This window comes from Pogona vitticeps, chromosome 1, assembly GCF_051106095.1.
Source record: "Pogona vitticeps strain Pit_001003342236 chromosome 1, PviZW2.1, whole genome shotgun sequence".
In the NCBI taxonomy this organism is placed as follows: domain Eukaryota; kingdom Metazoa; phylum Chordata; class Lepidosauria; order Squamata; family Agamidae; genus Pogona; species Pogona vitticeps.
Genome location: NC_135783.1, coordinates 209,708,415 through 209,727,308, shown reverse-complemented (window position 1 = coordinate 209,727,308; position 18,894 = coordinate 209,708,415). Strand labels below are relative to the sequence as shown.

Here is an 18,894-nt window from a genome sequence, read left to right as displayed (position 1 = left end):
AGTAGCCTGAGGCAAGCTGCTGTCTTGGCTGCAGTTCCTGACCAGTATGACCAGATAGGCAGGGTATAAATGGAATTATTAACAACAACAACAACAACAACAACAACAACAACAACAACAACAACAACAACAACAACAACAACAACAACAACAACAACAATAACAATAACAATAACAATAACAATAACAATAACAATAATAATAATAATAATAATAATAATAATAATAATAATAATAATAATAATAATAATAATAATAATAATAATAATAATAATAATAATAATAATAATATGTGGTGTGTCTGGGGCTGATGGGGAACATGGTACTGCTTTGTGACAAAATAACATGAATTTATGACTTTGAACATTTGAAAACATACATGGCACTTGGAAAACATATATAAATATTCAGTAATAGTATTATTATTGTTTATAAATAAGTACTGTTAATTTCAGTAGCTCTGACTCAAGTGTTTGTTTTTTAAGCTTTATTTACCTGGTCAGTATTCATGTTTGATCCAGGCCCTTGATCATCTAAAACTACAAAAGAAAGCATGGCAGCCACCATAGGCTTGGTTCTCTGACTAGTAAAAATCTGCTAGTTTGAAACCACATTTTATTCTCCACTTTCACAGAAGGTCTGAAACCCTAACACAGCCGTAGCTGCTTTTGTAAGCATTAGTTATAAAATTGGAATGATCTTCTTATGTTCCAATTGCAATTTGTTTGTGTCTTGAGAAACCCCATAAATGACCCTCAGACTGTATGAGGTTGTTGATCCTTGTAGAAGGCAGTTTCAAGAAAGAAAAAAAGAAAAAAGTGGGGAGCGAGGAAGAAAGAACTGTGTCATTTAAGAGTGTGGAAAACCCTTGGGTAGACCAGGGGCCAGGAGCTAAAAGTGCTCTTGTTCTAGTTTTGTGCTCCCCCCCCACCCCAATCTTTCATTCTTTCAATTTGCACTTCACTTCTTAAATATTTGAACCTTATCCACTTTCTGTCTGCACTCTAACTTTTTTCACTGTATCATGAGAAATGTGTGTTTAGAAAGCCTTCCTCCTAGGAAATATTTCTCTATCAACTTTTAACATTAAAAATATTTGGTCCGTTACGTTGAAAGGTCTTTCTGTTCACTCTTAAGAAATCTGTCATCATCTGAGCAATGTATACATCTTTAATTTGCTGTTTATTTCTTTCTCTCTTTTTTATATTTGTAGTGAACTTCCTTGGCTCCCAGAGAAACTTATATGTGTTAGTAGTAGGGGGGAAATCTATTACTTTGGCTGTAAAAATTAGTAACATATGTTCCCTGAGAGTCACAGAAAATACAGAAAGGAATGATTTGAACAATAGCTTGATGTTTTAGATTTAGAACTGGTGGACAGCTCAGTGGTTTAGGCATCTGGCTGCGGAGAAAGAGGTTGGGAGTTTGATTCCCCACTGTGCCTCCCTGACAGGGGCTGGACTCAATGAGTTATAAGGTCCCTTGGATATGTAATAAGCCATGTTTGAGGATGCAGGGTCTTTTCCTGACAAAGGGGTTTTCTGCATCAGGTTTGATAGCTCTGATATGAGGATGAGCAACAGCATATATATTTTTTCCATGTGGCCCATGCTGTAAGGCCTGGGAGGGAGGTGGTTTATAGCAGCTTCTGTGCTGCAAAGGTGGTATGAGGCAGGATTCAAGGGAACCAAGAGTGACTGAGAAAAACATCTAAGTATTGATGGCGGGAAGAACATCAGTAGGTCCTCATCCATGTTTCTGTTATGCAGATTGTCGTACGTGACAAAAAGATAACATTATTGTGTGCCATCAAGTTCCTTCTAACTTACAGCAGCTCTTGCAGATGTTTCCAAGGTATACTCAGAAGTGGTTTATCATTCCCTTTTTTTTTTCTGGTGGCACTCTGGGGCTGTGCAGCTTGCCTTGAGCTACTTAGGCCGTCTCTTCCTCCTTCACAATGGTGAATTGAACTCCTGACCCTGGCTCCCTAGCCAGGTATGCAAACTCACTCACCTATTCAGCCAACTACAAAAGATAAGCCACCACCATTTTAGCAGTGGACGCCCCCACTCCCCGTCCCTTCAGCTATGTATCTGGTGAAATAGTTGTCTCCAGAGTATCACTTTAAAGTACGATTGAGTACATGTCTGCTCAGAAGTACGTCCCGTTAAGGAACAGGCACGCATACCCACCTTAGTAGCCTATTTGCCAAGTTTGAACAACAGCACATTTGTGTCAATCATTTTGCTTACTGCTGGACAGGCAAAGCATATGAGAGTCCAGAGGTCTGTCTGTCTATCTCCTGTTGCATTGTAGAATTTTCAAATGGACATTAGCTATCAGTATTCACATTGTTCCTATGGTACTACTCTGTGTTTCCTCATTTTGATTAATTTCCCTTATATTCTGCAGTTGACTATGTCTGTGTCTATACCTACATCTACATCTGTTTACCTGTTTGACTTTAATTACCCACAGGAGCTGAATTATGATTCTTTTCATAGAAAATTGAAAAATGCCATGCATCCGTACAAAGCTTTGGGCCTTAAAAAAGGCAAATGTTGCTACTGCTTCTGTAACTTCATGGATTTTTTTCTTTCTTTCTCACTGAAGCTTCTTTCTTTTTGTTATAGACTGAGAATGTGCAGAATATTAATAGCATAATAATAGATGAAAAAAGCACTCTTTTTAAATGCCTTAATATCTTTATCTTTGAAGTTTTATAGCTTGAACACTTGCAAAATTCTAAATTATTAAGTGTTAAATAGATCTAAACATCTAAGCTGTTGCAGAAATTGCAGTGCTTGAAAACTATTGTCACCTTCTTCAAATGTACTTTATCTTGACTTCAGCATATTCTAAAACTAATTAAACATTAGTGAATCGAGTATATAAATGGAATAAGCAAAAAAAAATCATTCACATTTATAAGCACTGACATTTGTACCACTGGTGTAACTTGTTCATGTGTTCAAAATAGCAGGCAGTTGTTTTGAATAATTGTCCACAAGGAGATTTGTCTGAGTCTCACAATAAATGAGTTTTAATTAATTCTGCCAAATCTGATAGTAGTGTGTACAAGGTTGCTTTCATTTAAACACAGGAGAAAATTTTCCACTGATTCAAACCAAAGGCTAATAAAGTTGAATATCCTGCTCTCATGGTTCCCAAAGATCAATAGGTTCTAGCAGAGCCTTGTGGTGCAGTGAATAAACTGCAGTACCGCAGGCAAAAACTCTTCCCTCAACCTGTATTCAGTCCCAGTAGATTTAGGTGGTCAGCCCAACTAAGAGCTGAGATAGCACACACACACACACACACACTTGTAATTCCCCGCCACTGGTATTCAGAAGCATGCTGCCTCTGATCCTGAAGATAATATATGAGTGGTGGCCATTAATAACCTTACTCCCTTACATACTGCATAAAGAAGTCTTCATTTCTGTCTGACTCTTTCACCATTCAGGTAAATTGGATGAACTTGGACCACCCTGCACCATGTGTTATGTTACACATCTCTGTCATGTATCCTCTTATTCGCCTTTTTTCTAAGCCAGAAAGCCCCATGGGTTGTAACCTCTTACACAAAAGTTGTTTCAGCCCCCTGATTATTTTAGTGTCCCTTCTCTGGAACTCCTTCAGTTCCTTTTTGAGATGCAAGGACTGGGGACCGTACACCATAGATTTTATACAAGGCATTATAATCTTGTCCGTTTTATTGTTCAGTGCCTTTCCTAATGATCCTTAATGTGGAATTTGCCTTTTTCACAGCGTTTTCACAGCCTGCTAAGACTTCATTTAGCCTATAACGGTCTGTCCTGTAATACCATTCCTCAAAGCCTGAGGAATTAACCAACTGTGCTGCTGCATTTTTCCTGTTTTAGGAACAATTGGAGAGTGAGAGCGTAAAATTAAAACAAAGCGAAGAGGAAAGTAATTTGAAGAAAAAGAAATATGAGTCTGTTCTCACTATCAGAGAAGATGAAATAAGGCAGCTGAAAAAACAGCTGAAAGAAATAAATGAAGCACAAAACTGCGCACAGATAACAAAATATGAAAAAGAGGTAAGAATATTAATTGGGGGTTTTAAATATTTCTAAATGGATAAAGGTCTGTTATATCACATATTATTAGTTATGCATACAAGTGACATGAAAGATTCTTGGTTAGAATATTCATCATTGTCTTAAACCGTAAATTAAATACAGTTTGTCCATTTGTGAACCTACATCCTGGGTGCAGATCTTATTTCTCTCCACCGCCCCCGGCTCTCCTGCCACCCTGGTTATGTATAATTTTGAGAACTGTCTGGTGATTTCTCTTTCATATGTCATTTGAAGGTGTATGTTTTGTGAACAGTAATGGTCATACAACTTCTCTGCCTTTTGCACATAAATGTAATTTCAGATCAAGAAATGTGCTCTCTGCCTTGCCTTTTGTAACTGTGTTTCTTGTTTTAAAAGCCATGCTTTCTTCATTTGCAACACTTCAAGTTTTGAAAGCCATGTAATCAAAAATGGATTTTTGTTATCAACTTTAGGAACAGGCTTTTGAATAAAACGCCCATGTAATACTGGGCTAATCCACAAGGTGGTAGTCAAATATAATAACTTCTCTGCATGCATGACAATGCAGGTGGTATGGTTCAGCTTTTTGAAAAGTGCAGTGATGGGAGACCTTACCGATAGCTTTCTTGGTAGTATAAGCCTATGAATATCTTTGGCAAACAACATTAGTTGCCTCAGTTTTATTATGTATTTCAAAAGGTTTGTATGATATATGGCAGAATGTCAAGGCTAAAGTGTTTTTATGAAAAGACACTGAATTAATAGAGAAAGTAGCAAAGAAGTAATGAAGCATATTAAGTACTTCAGACACTCTTATTTACCCTGAATGCATTTTGTCCTCTTTACAAGCCCTATGTATCGGTGTGAATAGCATCACATTGTTAACTCCATATCTGCCCGTCTAAATATTGTGGGTGTGCTGTGTTAATGAGGATGTGGTGGTTTCCAGTTAACATGTTCCAAATTATCTTTTCCTCTTTTATAAATAGGGAAGGGTGGGCTAATGCCATTGAGAAGTTGTTACCTGTTTAAATGCATTTGTTTTCTTAAGGCTGTAGCACAAACATCTATTTTCATACCTCTGATTTCTCTTTTTTTAAAGGGAAGGAGTGAAAAACATGTTTCACCTGGCCAAGAATTCTCTCCAGGGGCTATCACTGCAGCTAACTATGACAAGTAAATATATATAAATATTAATTCCGAAAACCTGGTTGTTCCTTTTATTTACCACTCCCCAATGATTTTAAAAGCCACAAGTGCACCTTATTCTTCTCTCTTCTTATCTCAACCTGCCCTTGAGCATTGAAGAGGATGTCTAGACCCACATTCAAGCATCACACAATTGGGTTGAGTGATAACCAGTTTGCCTTGGCTGCCATTCTTGAGTGAAAGGCAGGATATAAATCCAATGAATAAATGAATTGTTACAGAGGGGCAGGAAGGGGCCTGCTTCAACATAAGCAGCCTCTCACTCTCAGTTGGTTTATAAGGAAAATGGAGGAGGGGGGGAGTACAGTCAGAATAGAAAAGCAAAAGGCCATCTTTGCATTGAAATCCTTGCCTCTCTGGTTAATCTTGATAGAAGCTCCATTTTACGCTGACTGTGCATTCTAGATCCATAATGGAGAGAAAACCTGGCTTCTAGACCAGACCAGTTTTCTGTCTAAAGGCAGCATTTCTGTCGTTATAGTGGAAGGAACTGGACAAAGCTGGCCATACCAGGAGATGACAGTGGCCCTGCTTAGCGTTACCCTCCCCTCCCTTGGTGGCATACATCCATTTGTCAAAGTGACATTGCCCTCTTAAAGGGACTTTTGATTTGCCATTGCTTTTTTACGGTTTCAAAGTCAAGTACTTGACAACTATTGCCCAGGCCTGGTTATCTCTTAAGTGTTGCATAGTTTGGAAAATTTCACTAGGCTTAATAATTGATGTACTGGAGTTATGATAGGAGAAGAGGTTTTTGCTTCCCCCCTCTTCTACATAACCTTAAAGTGTACAGAAGAGGGACCTTATCAACTTTTATTTTACTTTAAAATTGAATGCCAGAAGAATAGTAACATGGAAGTCTATTCCAAAATTCCCAAACATAAACTTTAAAGCAAGGAAGACACTTTGACCTAGTTATTAATCAGCTGCATTAAGCGTTTTACCACAGTGAATTTGTTTTAAGTCAAATTGATTTAAATATCTACCCAGAAAGACTTGGTTTCATGATGTGATTAATATATATTATCACATAATATCTATTTACATAGGATTCAATTTTCTCTGTCTTGTCCAAATTAATACAATCTGTAATGGCACATTTAGTGTCTGAAAGGGCATCTTTACAGACTAAGTGTGTTAGTGAGTAGAAGATTTTTTTGAGGTGGAGAAAATCCTGGGTAAGGAGAGAGTTAAAAATATGTATTAAATTTATCATAAGCAAAAGTGACCCTTTGGAGGGAGGAGTTTTGACTAAATCTCAGTTCTTTCTGTTCCCTGTCAGAAGGTCTGAGGATTACAGATTTTTTTTCCTAATGCTGTTTACTAAACTGAATGCTAGAAACAGAAAGTCTAACATTTTTAAAATGATGTAAATTCTGATTTCAATTCAAAACCAAGAAAAAGTGTTTTGAAAATCATTTATTTCTTGTCTTGTAACCTCCCATACCATTTCCTCAGAATAAATACCCGGTCCTTTGCCTTGATACGAGTCCCAGGGAAAGGGAAATGAGAGTTTTCTTCTCCACAGAGGGACTGATAGCAGCTGAGGGGGAGCCATTTCGGTGTGGAGGTATGGCAGGGGGAAAGAGCTGAACATCTCCCTGAGCACTGCCCTAGATTGGCCCCATCCCATCCCACCCCTACCCCATCCGTGGCATTATTCTGAGTGTGTCATTTTAAACAAGTTGAGAGACCAGATCACAGATTTTCTGCACTCTGTTTTGTTTTGGCTTTGAGTCTTAAGTGACGCCAGTGTTCCCAGGGTTAGGCTTGCTGGGTGGTTGGTGAAAGACAGCAGGATTGAGTGAGGCGTTACCTCTGAATTAATTATTTTTTAGAGATGAATTGGAGACCCTTTTCTGGGGAATGAAGGAAGAATTTCACCGAATACGCACACTAACAAGAGCACAGACAGACCAGCTGAGTAAATTTAACCTGCGGAGAGAACCTGTGACTGGTATTGCTTTACTGCAGCAGTTATTATGATACAGCTTTTCCAGCTGAAAACTACCTTGCTTGCTTTCTTGTGCTAGGCACAGAATATTTCAAGCTGACTTGCCTCTCTGTTTCATGTGGCCCTCTATAATATTGTAGCCATTGTGTGTGTGTGCTTATATATATATGTGCGATGTGGCAGAGAACCTTATATTGGGTTTCCCTTTTGTATAGGTTGGGGGCACACTGGTCCTTGCATAGTATGATATGAGTGTTCATTTTGCCGCAAGTATTCGAGTTGGGAAGCTACTGCTCATCCTGTTTTTCTTAACCCATTTCCTTGTAACACAGTAAACATTCTTGCCTCATTTCAGATATGCGTGCCTTAAATCTCTCCCACTTGCTAAACAGGGATTATGTCCATATAGGGAAAATGCTATGAGTGGTACAGTTTCTTAATTATTCTGCTAAAAGTAAATATGTATTGGGATTGTATGTCAGGTGTTAATCATTGTGCAGTAAGATGCATCTCCAAGAGCATTTAAATACCTCCTGTGCATTTGCATCCTTTCCTTCACACATCCTGAAGCTTGATATGATGGACGCAACACACAGCCTCTGATGCTCAATTTCTGGTGATGTAAGAGAGTCACAGAAGAGCACCAGTCTGTAACAATCACTCATTTTATTCAACCTCACACAGTAATATTCTAACTGAATTGTGAGTGTTGCAAACAACAAGTATATTTTGGTTGAGAGATTAATTATGCTCAATTGCTTCTTCCAAATTTTCTCAAATCCTTTGACAACCCCCTCTGTTAGATCAGGCCATGCTTAGTCTAATATAGGATGGCCAAACAGTGGCTAGTGGTGGGAAGCTCGTAAGCCTAGGTCTGAACTGCTACTTTAGCTTGTGATCAAAAACCTATTTATACCATTCATTTTCTAAACTAAAAATAACTGCACCTAATCTTTGGGTTTTGCCTATTTATGGTGAACTTTAAAAATCATTGCAATTGAGAAACCGCTTTTGCAGCATCCCTAGAAAGAAGTGAGCCTAAGCTGAGCCAGTCATGTTCACATGCCTGCAGTGGGCTCAGTTCAGGGTTTGTTTCTGATAGCCATAGTGAGGGTGGTTTTCTGTGTCTTGTCCAAATGCTATGTGTTGCTTTCATTCAGTTTGCTCCAAATGCATTTACAAGTCTATTACAGGAAAGGTAGTATAGAGGTGGGGAACCTTCAGCTGTTCTCACACTGCAGCTCCCACATTCAGTTGCATTTGACCACATTGGGTGGGCATGATGGGAGGTGTGGGTCAATAGAGCTCATGAGCCAAAGGATCCCTTCACCGTGCTAGGAGCCTTAATGAGCTCTACTATCTCGTTAGCCCTCTGTGCTGAAAATACGGCAGAACATAACAGTGAACAAACAAAAAGCTGTTCTTCTCCCATTGGCAATTCATTGGGCTGGAGCTGAAGAACAACTCACTGGAAAGGCTTCCCTCAACATCTTCCCCCACCCCTCCTATGACACCTGATATCCTTTTCGGAAAGGGATGGGGGGATCCTTCTGATGAGAAACAGGCAGATGGATGGGGGAGGGACAAGAAAGTTCCATCCCTTTCTGCAGGTGGTTTGTTAGGGTCTATCCTATTGTCTCATACATAGGGTAACATGATTAACATATGAGAAACAAGACCCGGCCAAATCTAATAGAAACGAAATTGTGACAACATTGTAATGTATAGAAAGGGTGTTCCACATCAATTTATGTTTTAAGTGGCCTACCACCACCCTCTGAAAAAGAATCCCTGGTCTGTCTAGTTGAAGGTGGGGAACATATGGCCTTTAGATGTTGTTGTACTGAACTTCAGCTGAAGAAGCATTGCCACTGCTAGAGGACAGTGGACTTGTAAAGTTCAGCCATCTTGGACTTTGGTCTAATTGCTGGGCTCTTAACAGAAAGCACTGAATACAATTTGAGGTGCAAGGGCAATCACATGGCATTAATTTCTAATTCCGGGAAAAGGTTCTGCCCAACAAACAGGGAATGACAGGAAGAATCCCCAATGGTGTCGTTATGGTGCCAGTGGGGAAAATGTCCAAAGATCCGCATCCCTTAAATTTGGGGGGGGGGGGTATGTGTGTGTGTGTTTAATTTATAACAAGTTGCCTGGGCTGGCTCTAGAGGAATTTGACAAATGGGGAATTTGGAGTTTACTTTAAACTAATTCCATAGATCAGAGATTCCCAACCTTGGGCCCTCAGATGTTCTTGAATTAAACTCTCAGAAGCCTTCACCACTGGGATTTGTCATCCAAGAACACCTGGGTTACCCAAGGTTTGGAAGCACTGCCTGAGATTATCTTTATTTATTTATTCTTTTTACAGAAATCCCATTCTCCACACCTATCCAGTGCACAGATGAACAAGCAGATGACCTTTGCAACCCTTGGGTTAAAAAGGACCTAAGCAGAGGTATTCCACACTTCCCTTCAGTCACATCAAAAGAAACGGACCAAGATGAGGAGGAGAATTCTGTAGAGTCCCTTTCTCAACTGAGCGTGAAGTTCCCACCTACAGACAGTGATACTGCTTTCTTGGAGAGTACCCCAGATGCTCCGCCAATCCCATCCAGCATGGGGACACAAACCTTGCTTCAGGATCCACAGTTTAACAGGGATCTTGGAAGTCAAGATGAGAGCTTCAGTGACATGAACTGCATCTTGTTTGACCATGACACTGACCCTGTTACTTCAACTGTGTCTAATCTGGCAGCTACCGGCATGTCCAAAGCCTCAGCCCACACGAACATACTCATCCAGAGTCCTTTGGACAGAGTCCTTAAAGCACCTTTTTTGAACAACTATGGAACCACTAATTTCCCAAAACAAGATAACCCTAAAATAAATTTTCCCTCCTCAGCAGCAAATGAGAGAACTGCCAGAGCATCTCAGCAGGTATCTGTTTCTTCTTCTTTCTAAATAATAATGTTGTGTTTGTTCATGGCCATTATGAGCTGTAAAACTGAGCAGGTTATGGGGATTCAAAACTTATTGGCTGAAATCCAGTACAGTGGGGTCTCAACTTACGAACGGCTCGACATACGAACGTTTCGACTTACGAACCGCTCTCATAGGAATATATGGACTCGACTTACGAACTTAAGATTCGAGTTACGAACTCTTTCCCCCCCCCCTTTTTTTAAAGCTAAGTCATCTTAGGTCAAAAGGAAAAAAGAAAAAAATTATCCCCCTCTAGTGGCAGAAGGCGGAATAGCAGCTTCCCATTAGTTTCTATGGACGAAAAGAGCAGATACGGATTAAATGGTTTTCAATGCATTCCTATGGGAAATGCAGATTCGACTTAAGAACTTTTCGACCTGAGAACTGCCTTCCAATACCAATTAAGTTCATAAGTCGAGACCCCACTGTAATAAGTTGCAGCGAGAGTAGGGCCGTTGAATGTGTGAAACTTAACTTAGTGATTTGGTGGGCCTACTATAGTTGTGACTTGCTACTGATTTTAGCCATTACCTCACTTCATTTGTTATGTAGAACCCTCAAAACACTTGCATCGGCCCAAATACCTTATTGTCATTAGGTCATCAGCGTGTGCTTTGCTTTGTAGTAGCAGCCATCTTTCTCCATCCTGAGCCTTTATTTGTTGATACGAGATGGAGAATCTTTGACTCTCTCAGATGTTTAGTGTACGGTTCCTATCAATCCCACCCCACATGGCCAATGATAAAAGATTGTGAAAGCTGTAGTCCAGTAGATTTGAACGACCATCCCCACTCCTTAGGGTGATTTTGTATGTCTTTGCCTTGCACTGAGGTCCCGGTCTAACCTACCTGCCATCCCAGATTGATGCACACTCAGCCGATGGAGTGTTCTCCAGTGTTAAGGCATCTCTGCTGCACAAATGAGATGTGTGCACACAACTGTATCTAAAATTACACGAAACTGAGGCCCTTATGTTTACTTTCTATTACATTTGTGTTCAGCCCATCCCCTGAGGTGGTGTATGGTTTCATTTCCCCCACGCTATAGCTTAGTGGGTAGTGTGCATACGTTTGTGCGAAGCAGGGCACAAGGTCAATCTTTGGCCTTTCCAGTGTAAAGCGGACGATAGGAAAGCATTTCTCCCTGAAGATTAGCTGCCGATCACAGCAGGCAGTATTGGGGAAATGGACAATATGTAGTTCATCCTGCTCACAATCAGCTTCCTCTGACTCCTCCCTTATGTCATAGGTTAAACTAAGTTCACATAGCTCATTTCATGACAGAGTGAACTGTGGTCTGCTCTGGGTCTGGTCCAGGCTTTTAACTGACTGTGCAATGCTGCTTCTCTTGCATACTCAGGGGTGGGCTGTGTGTGTGTGTGTGTACATCAGAATTCCTGCATCTAGAAAGAAATCTCTGGATTTGGGTGTACAGTAGATTTACACTGATAAATGTTAATGACTCATCCCTGTATAATCAATGTGAATGGGTAGTCTTTTGGGAGCAAGAATATTTTAGCATGCATTTAATTCTCCCACATTTGCCACTTTGATAATGGACAATGTTTATGGCTTCGGTTCTGAAACAACTGGAGATGATTTGCAACCCAAGCCATACAAATTATTTTTTAGCAAATGCTTGGAAATTCACAAGCCTGTATCTTGACAGTTCACAAGCATGTGAGAGCCACCTTGGGTCCTTTTTAAGGAGAAAGGTGGGATAAAAATATTTTAAATAAATAATAAATATCTACTCTCCCTTTTCCAGGGATGCTTTTTCTCTGTGCCCCCCGCCCCCCGTCCTTCCCTCCCTCTGCCTCTTTTCTCTTTGTTTTGGTCCTGCTGCACCCTCTAAATAGGTGCTTCCTTGTTGTTCTCACATTTCTGGAAAGGAAGATGCTTCTCACCTATGCTTGCAGCAGTCCAAACCTCTATAAGGTTGAAGTCCTGTATACAGTTAACTAGGATGTAAGCACCACTGAGCAGTTTGGGACTGACCTCTGAATAACTGTGCATAGGGTTGCACTATGTGCAAGTTTCAGTTAGCTTAAATTCAGATAATAGTTCTATTTTGAAAAATACTGCTTTTGAAGAAAAGTGACCTAGCATTTTCAAGCAGCTATGGGATGAAAGGAAACATCTGAATATAAGACAAATCATAGTCTTTTAAAAAGTCCCAATTATTGCAGGAAATGAACCTCCTTAACAGCGCTGCAGTGATGTTCAAAATACTTTCAGTGGCATTCCTATAATTTAAATAGACTCATCCTACTGAAAACAAATGAATTGGCATGAATTAAGTACAGTACAGCCCAAATTTAAAGGTTGAAAGTGTCAATGCAATCATGAAATAAATAATTTTAATGTACACAAAAAGTAAATATTACATTAATTTTAGGGCCATATTTCTAAGTTACCGAGTAACTTCTCTTTTAGTTTACAAAATTTTTACATTTTTTATATTGAAGTCTGTTGTTTTCTATACTTGCTTTGGGTCTTTTGCATTGAATTATTTGAAGGCTCTCCAGTTTTTGTTTTTTGTCACACCAGATTCAGAGTTGGGCTGGATCAAAACAAATTAAACTATTTCTTCTATTACTAGTAAGATTCCTGTGGTTTTGTAAAGCACATATTCTACTACTTGTTACATTCCCCTCTTGTCCAATATGTCTCCTGCTTGTTCCTTTAACTAGTCTGTGTATTCATTTCTCAATAGATGGCACCCTGCATTGTATATTAAAGCATGTGAAGTAGCTGATATGTGATTGTAAATTTATGGAGAAGTATATGGCTTTAAAAGTGCAGGAAATTTGTAGTTGAACTGCCACTGTGTTCAAGGTGTGAGCCTAGAAAATTTTAGACTCTTGGGGGAAAGAATCGGCAAAAGTTTAAGGCACATATTTTAAAATGTGAATGGTCTGCTCTATAATTCAGTAGTAGCCAGGAAGTTTTGATATTTTAAGTGTTTACATTTGGAAAGAAATCTGGCAACAGAAAATAGTTCCAATATTTGTTAGTTGTATCTAGGAAGGAAAGAAAGACATAAGGCCTTTGGTTAAAATTGTGTATCTTATCCAGAAATTTAGGCAAAAGAAGCCAATGCAATTTTAGAATTTGTTAAAGAAGCAGCTGCATACATTTGCTTGAATATTTTGTTCTCTTCATAGTTTCCAGTTGCATGCCTATCTTTCAAGCATAAAAAGACTGAGGATTATTTTTAGCGAATAAAGATCTCAGTCCTTCTTTTTCAGCTGAGTGAGGAAACAAGAAAAACTTCCATTGTTCAAGTGCATGGATAGCCGTTTACGAACAAGAGTAAGGAAAACCTAAGGATTCTGTCTGCTTAGGAATAATGGTTTGAGCTCCCAGGGTCCACACGGAATGGTTAGGCAGAATTGCTCACTGACAGCCACCTACTCTCATGAATGGCCTGATTGCAGGTTCAAAGTTAGGAGGCAGTCACGGAAAGTGCCCTTTTCTGATGAGGTGGGGAGCTTCATTCCCTTTAATAGCCATACAAGTCAGCTGAAAACCAGTTGGAGCAGTTCACCATTCTGTCTCCATGTGTAAAAAGCAGCCATTTAAAGCATCTGAGTTTCTTCTAGATTGGTTACACTCTTCCTGTCATCCAAATGGTGCTCACTTGCACACCTGATGTTGCCCCACCCAACCTGCCTCCAGCAGACAAGAACTTTCTGTCATGTATTTAGTACATGTGTTAACAAATAAAGATGAGGAGGGAAAACTTAAATGCAGTGTAATTGGCAGGCATATGTTATTAGAGCCGTGGCTCTCAGCTGATGTAATAAATTTAGCTGTTCCTTGGAGACACTAAATATATAAAAAAATTGATTGCAGTTTCTTAAACACCTGGATTGAAAACTGTTATACTGGGAACAAGAATGTAGATGAAATGGAAGGATTAGGGATCTGGTTCACCAAGCAGAGTAAGGGAAAGTAAATACTTAGAGAGAACACATGCATTCCAGAAAACTTGGGCATGTAGAGCCCTTTTCAGGAAAATGCATCGGATCTTTTGCATATATTAATTAATCTTTAAGAGTTACAACCTTCCTTCCAGACAGTCAAGTGCCACAGTTTAGCTAACCATTGAAATGATGGTGGCATTTTAAACAAAAACCAACCAACCAAAAGTATAATTAGAAGAAGAATGAGGGCAGCCACCATCTATTACAGTGTAAATTTGCTGTTTATTAGTTGGGAAGGAGAACTTTAAATCAAGTGGGCTACATGATAAGGATGTGCATTTTTGTTTTTAAGGCTATTCTGGTATGCAACTGAAATATACAACATTAAAAGATGCTCTTTCCCTTCAACAATAACGTTTAGCTTTTGTTTATTAAGTTGTAAGCTAGACGATGATCTTTTCAATATATCAAACAAAATTCCTAATTAATAGCTTTATCACCCATTTAAAAGAAGGGTACTTGGTTCAGAGCTCTAATTATAATTTTCAAACATTTATAATTCTCCAGTATAAAAAAAGCAAGTGTCAGTAGATATCTAAAATAAAAGTGAGAAAGCTTACAGTAAAATCTTTCTTACGCACCAAAAATAAATCCCAAATAAATAAATAAATGCATTGTTAGGCAGGACGCTTTGTAAATAGGTGCTAGGGAAATCATCTGACAGTGTAATCCTGTAGATGTGTTATCAGAAGTAAACCTCATTTAGTTGTGTAGGATTTACTCCCTGATAAGTGGGTATGCTACTACAGCATTGAGTCAAGATCAGAATGCAGTAACAAATCAGGCCCTTTGACTAGCATGAGTTTCCACAAACACATACTAAAAGAATAGCATGAATATTGTAGCCATCAAATCATGCCTCTTAGTACAGTTATTAAAGCTGCCAGTTTAAATCAAGGTGGAGTTGCAAATAAGTAATTAAAAATACACTTCCATGGTGATATTTAAAATATGCATCAGTGCCTAGACAGGTTTCTAAAGCAATTTACACCAACAAAAAGTAGACTGTTTGTTAGAACTTGATGTAATTACATCTAATTGGTCTATGTTCTGCAAGGATTGATTACTGACCACAATAAAAGATCCCTAGTAAAAAATCTGCTAAGGTCTTGTGCAAATGTTAAATATTTGTTTAGACGGAGAATTAACTCCTAGGAGAAATGGGTGTGTCTCTCTTTTTTTAATTATTACCAGAATATAAAATTGCTGTGTTAATGGAGCATATGAATGATACTGCAACATGTCCTTGCTTTCAGCCCTGGTAGTTTTGTTACAGTTCTAGTGGCATTCAAACATTTATTGACATTTTTTTTTAAATCAACAAAGGGGATCTTAGAAGGCTGGATTACATACGTGTCCAACATGGACAAGATGGAAATTGTTTTACAAGAATAAGACTCAACCCACTGAGAACTGTAGGGCAGTAAGTAAGATCAAGAACTATCTCAGAAGACTACAAAACAGAAATCCCATCACTTCCTGCATTTTTCATAACCTGGCTATTGAATTTTGTATTGAAGACATTACTGAAATATGTACAATTTATTTTATTTTTATGGGGATGCTATTTGTGTCAGAATTCTTATATAACACTTTGGCATACACTGAAATAGGCGCGATACCGCATATAATCTATCCAGCTAAAATTGTTAACAAAAAATGTCTTTGTTGATGACTCAAAAATGTTTAGAATAAAAAGGTGCAAATATTTTATATCTTTTTTTTCCCCTTGTGCCTAGAGGTAAAGCAAAGCCGGTATTTCAGGCAAGTGTACCAAAACAACAGCATTCCCTAACCAGTGAAAAGCTGGCACTTGTTTTACACAAAGTACTAACTTCTTTTTCCCACTTCTTACAGCCACTCTGGAAGAAGCCATATCACACTCAAGACAATGACTTATTGGCACTTGCTTCTGCAGACTCGGAACTTGATCAGCCTGGAATATGTGAGTTCTGTCAGAAGGTTTTCCCCCCATCTCGTACATCCAGGGAGGACTTCCTAAGACATCTGAATTCACACTTCAACTTGAAATCTTAGTGTCAGTAGAACAGGCAGAAGTTTTATTTAAATTGAAACCTGATGGTTGCTGTACTTGATTGAGTTTCTCAATATATACAGCAATTTCAAAATGCAAGGCTACATCGATATAGCACACATGATCCGGAGCCCACTGTTAATATGATTGCAGCCTCTTTCAGAGGCGTAAAAGGGAACAGTGTATAAACACAGTCCCCATCAACATGTTCTTAGCTTGTCAAAAATTTGGTTGAGGGAGAAGCGGGCTGAAGGTTATCCCCGTCCGGTTTGAGAACAAGAAGTACTTGAATCCATATTTGATGTATGGAGCTGGTAACTCTACCACCACTGTGCCTTTGTGTTTGTAAAGAACTTTGTATTCACTAGGATGCCTTTATACATTTAAAAAAGTTTACGACTTATTGTAGCATTAGGTTATGAATGTACATACTTGGAGCCAAGTCTTGTTTAATTGTGTAATTATGTGCTAGTTCTTGATAGGGCCCTTCATACTGAAATGCACTGTGGCCCATTTGTGAATACCAGCGACACATCTGTTTTGGCTTCTGATAACTGATGTGCTAATCTCACATGCAAATAGGTCAGTGCATTTGGTAAATCACATTTAAACATGGCAGGTGTGCATGGAATGCTGATACAAGTATGTGCTTTATCTGTGACCCATGTTACTTTTGATGACTGTTAAGAGTGAATAAAAATTATCTAGACCAGATCTCTCTAGTTTTGCCTTCTCTTGTTTCAGGAAATAGTGTGCTTCAGTTATTACTGGTCCTAGTGGTTCCTCTTAAACAATATAACCAGCACAGCAAAACCGCAACTAAGAGTAAGGATTCTCATATCTAAAACCTTGATGCTGTTGTTCAAGGCCAATGCGAAATACTCAAGTTAAGCCTTGATGTTGTGCTTACTGAACTTGTATTCTCCACAAGTACTGAACTTGTATTCTCCACAATTTGAGAAATGGGGAGTAATGCATGGAGGCTGTGCTTCTGAATTGGCCTTTATTGGATAGGGTTCTTCCTCCATCCAATACAGTTAGTAAATAACCTACTGTGGTGGACTGTAGTGTTACTATTCAATAAAATGTTGATTCCTCTCCCCCCCCCCCCCGAGGATGGTTTGCAGCTCAGTCAGGGATAGAATAGGTGCTTTGCATGCTGAAGATTTAGCCTCTAACATTTCTAGTTAAAACATTAAACCCTGGAAATTACTAGCAGTCAATATAACCTGAAGAAAAGAGGCCAGTGGTCTGATTCAGTATAAGACAGCTTTCATGCCTTCCTATGTTGGGTTGCCCTTTTGAGGGATTCTGAGGCACCAAGAAAACAAGTGGGAACAATATTTAATTAGTCATAGAATTATCAATAAGTGAATGCTTGGCCTGATTTTAAAAAAAGCCAATTGTGTTAACCTGCTTAGAAATGACCTTTGTGCTAGCAAACCTGTAGTTTTTTCCAGTATAGTTTCGTGAGCAAGCATGACAATGAACTCATCAAGGGTATAAAAGAGGGACCTGGAGCAGTGGTCTGGTGACTGCGATGGGGACAAGAAACTGCAAGATGTACTGTAAAAAGCAGAAGTATTAATCATGTATCAGGGAGATAGAAAGTACAGATAATCAGCTTGCTCGTGTATGGATGTTGTTGTTTTGGTCTTTGGGACTCTCTTGAGACTTAAAGTCAGTCCATGCATAAAATTCTTAAATAAATAAGAAGCCTGTTGGAGCACAGCTTTGTTATTGATATTTTTTAAAATTTTCTCACCATTTTGGTGCCTTGATTCAGATTTGAACAGAGGTTGCTGAAGAAGTCTTTTATTTGGACTGCAGCTCTCAGAATCTCCTAGCCAAGCATGGTCATGAGAGTTGGTCCAAACAAGTAACTGTTTCAAGCTCTGCAATTCTGGGGTTTTCCTTTTAAAAAGCCAAAATGCTTCAGAAAGACCTTTAACATGCCGCCTATCACGATGCTTACGGGTTCCCAATTCCACCATCCAGCTTTGGTATATATGTAAAGGGAGGTTGGAAGGCTATGGAAAGTTATTCATACAGCTGGTGTGAATCTTGCCAGTTTTGAACTGCTAGATGTGAAAAGAGCAAGAGAACAGCACTGCAGCCCCTCCAGAAAAGAAAAAAGCTCCTGTCCAGCTAGAATGATGGGACAGTTTGTGGGAGAAAGTGGAGTTTAGATGGAAAGCACCCACTCTTGCAGGCAGCAGAGTGCTTTCCTGCACATGACAGAAGAGATCCCTGCCTTAAAAAAAAACCCTCTGGAGGACTGCTGCCAACCAAGGCTGGAAGTGTGGACTCAATTTGAACAGTGGTCTGACTCTGTATAAGATCGCCATAAGAAAACCTAGCGCTTTCAATTTGTCATGCAGAACAACTGGTGACCCTTCTTTGCCTCAAAAGAAACATCAAGCTGGCTATAGAGATCTCCCTAGGTTGAGCATTATATATTTTCAGAACATTATCATGACTTGCACAAGCATTTAGCTTTATTCAGGTTGTGGCTGGTTTGTTTTTGCTTTTGTTTTAAACTTGGTTTTCATTATAAGGGAAATAAGTTGTTACTGAAAATTTTACTCATCAGTATAACTTAGGCAACTTTAGCACAATGCAGTATTTTTCACAAAACTGATTGCAACATGGTAGT

The 18,894-nt window shown here is 39.0% G+C and overlaps 1 protein-coding gene across 4 annotated transcripts in view; it reads left to right on the top strand.

The window, feature by feature from the left end:
• Positions 1-16,952, top strand: part of TANK (TRAF family member associated NFKB activator) — a 51,105-nt gene extending 34,153 nt beyond the window's left edge. For all 4 annotated transcript variants that reach the window (XM_072982367.2, XM_020798337.3, XM_078376077.1 and 1 more), the window contains 5 exons: positions 3,885-4,064; positions 5,170-5,243; positions 7,115-7,233; positions 9,602-10,170; positions 16,061-16,952. In XM_072982367.2, coding sequence (XP_072838468.2) covers positions 3,885-4,064; positions 5,170-5,243; positions 7,115-7,233; positions 9,602-10,170; positions 16,061-16,240 — 1,122 coding nt within the window. In that variant the 3' untranslated portion in view covers positions 16,241-16,952. The remainder of the gene's footprint in view (positions 1-3,884; positions 4,065-5,169; positions 5,244-7,114; positions 7,234-9,601; positions 10,171-16,060) is intronic.
• The last annotated feature ends 1,942 nt before the right edge of the window (positions 16,953-18,894 follow it).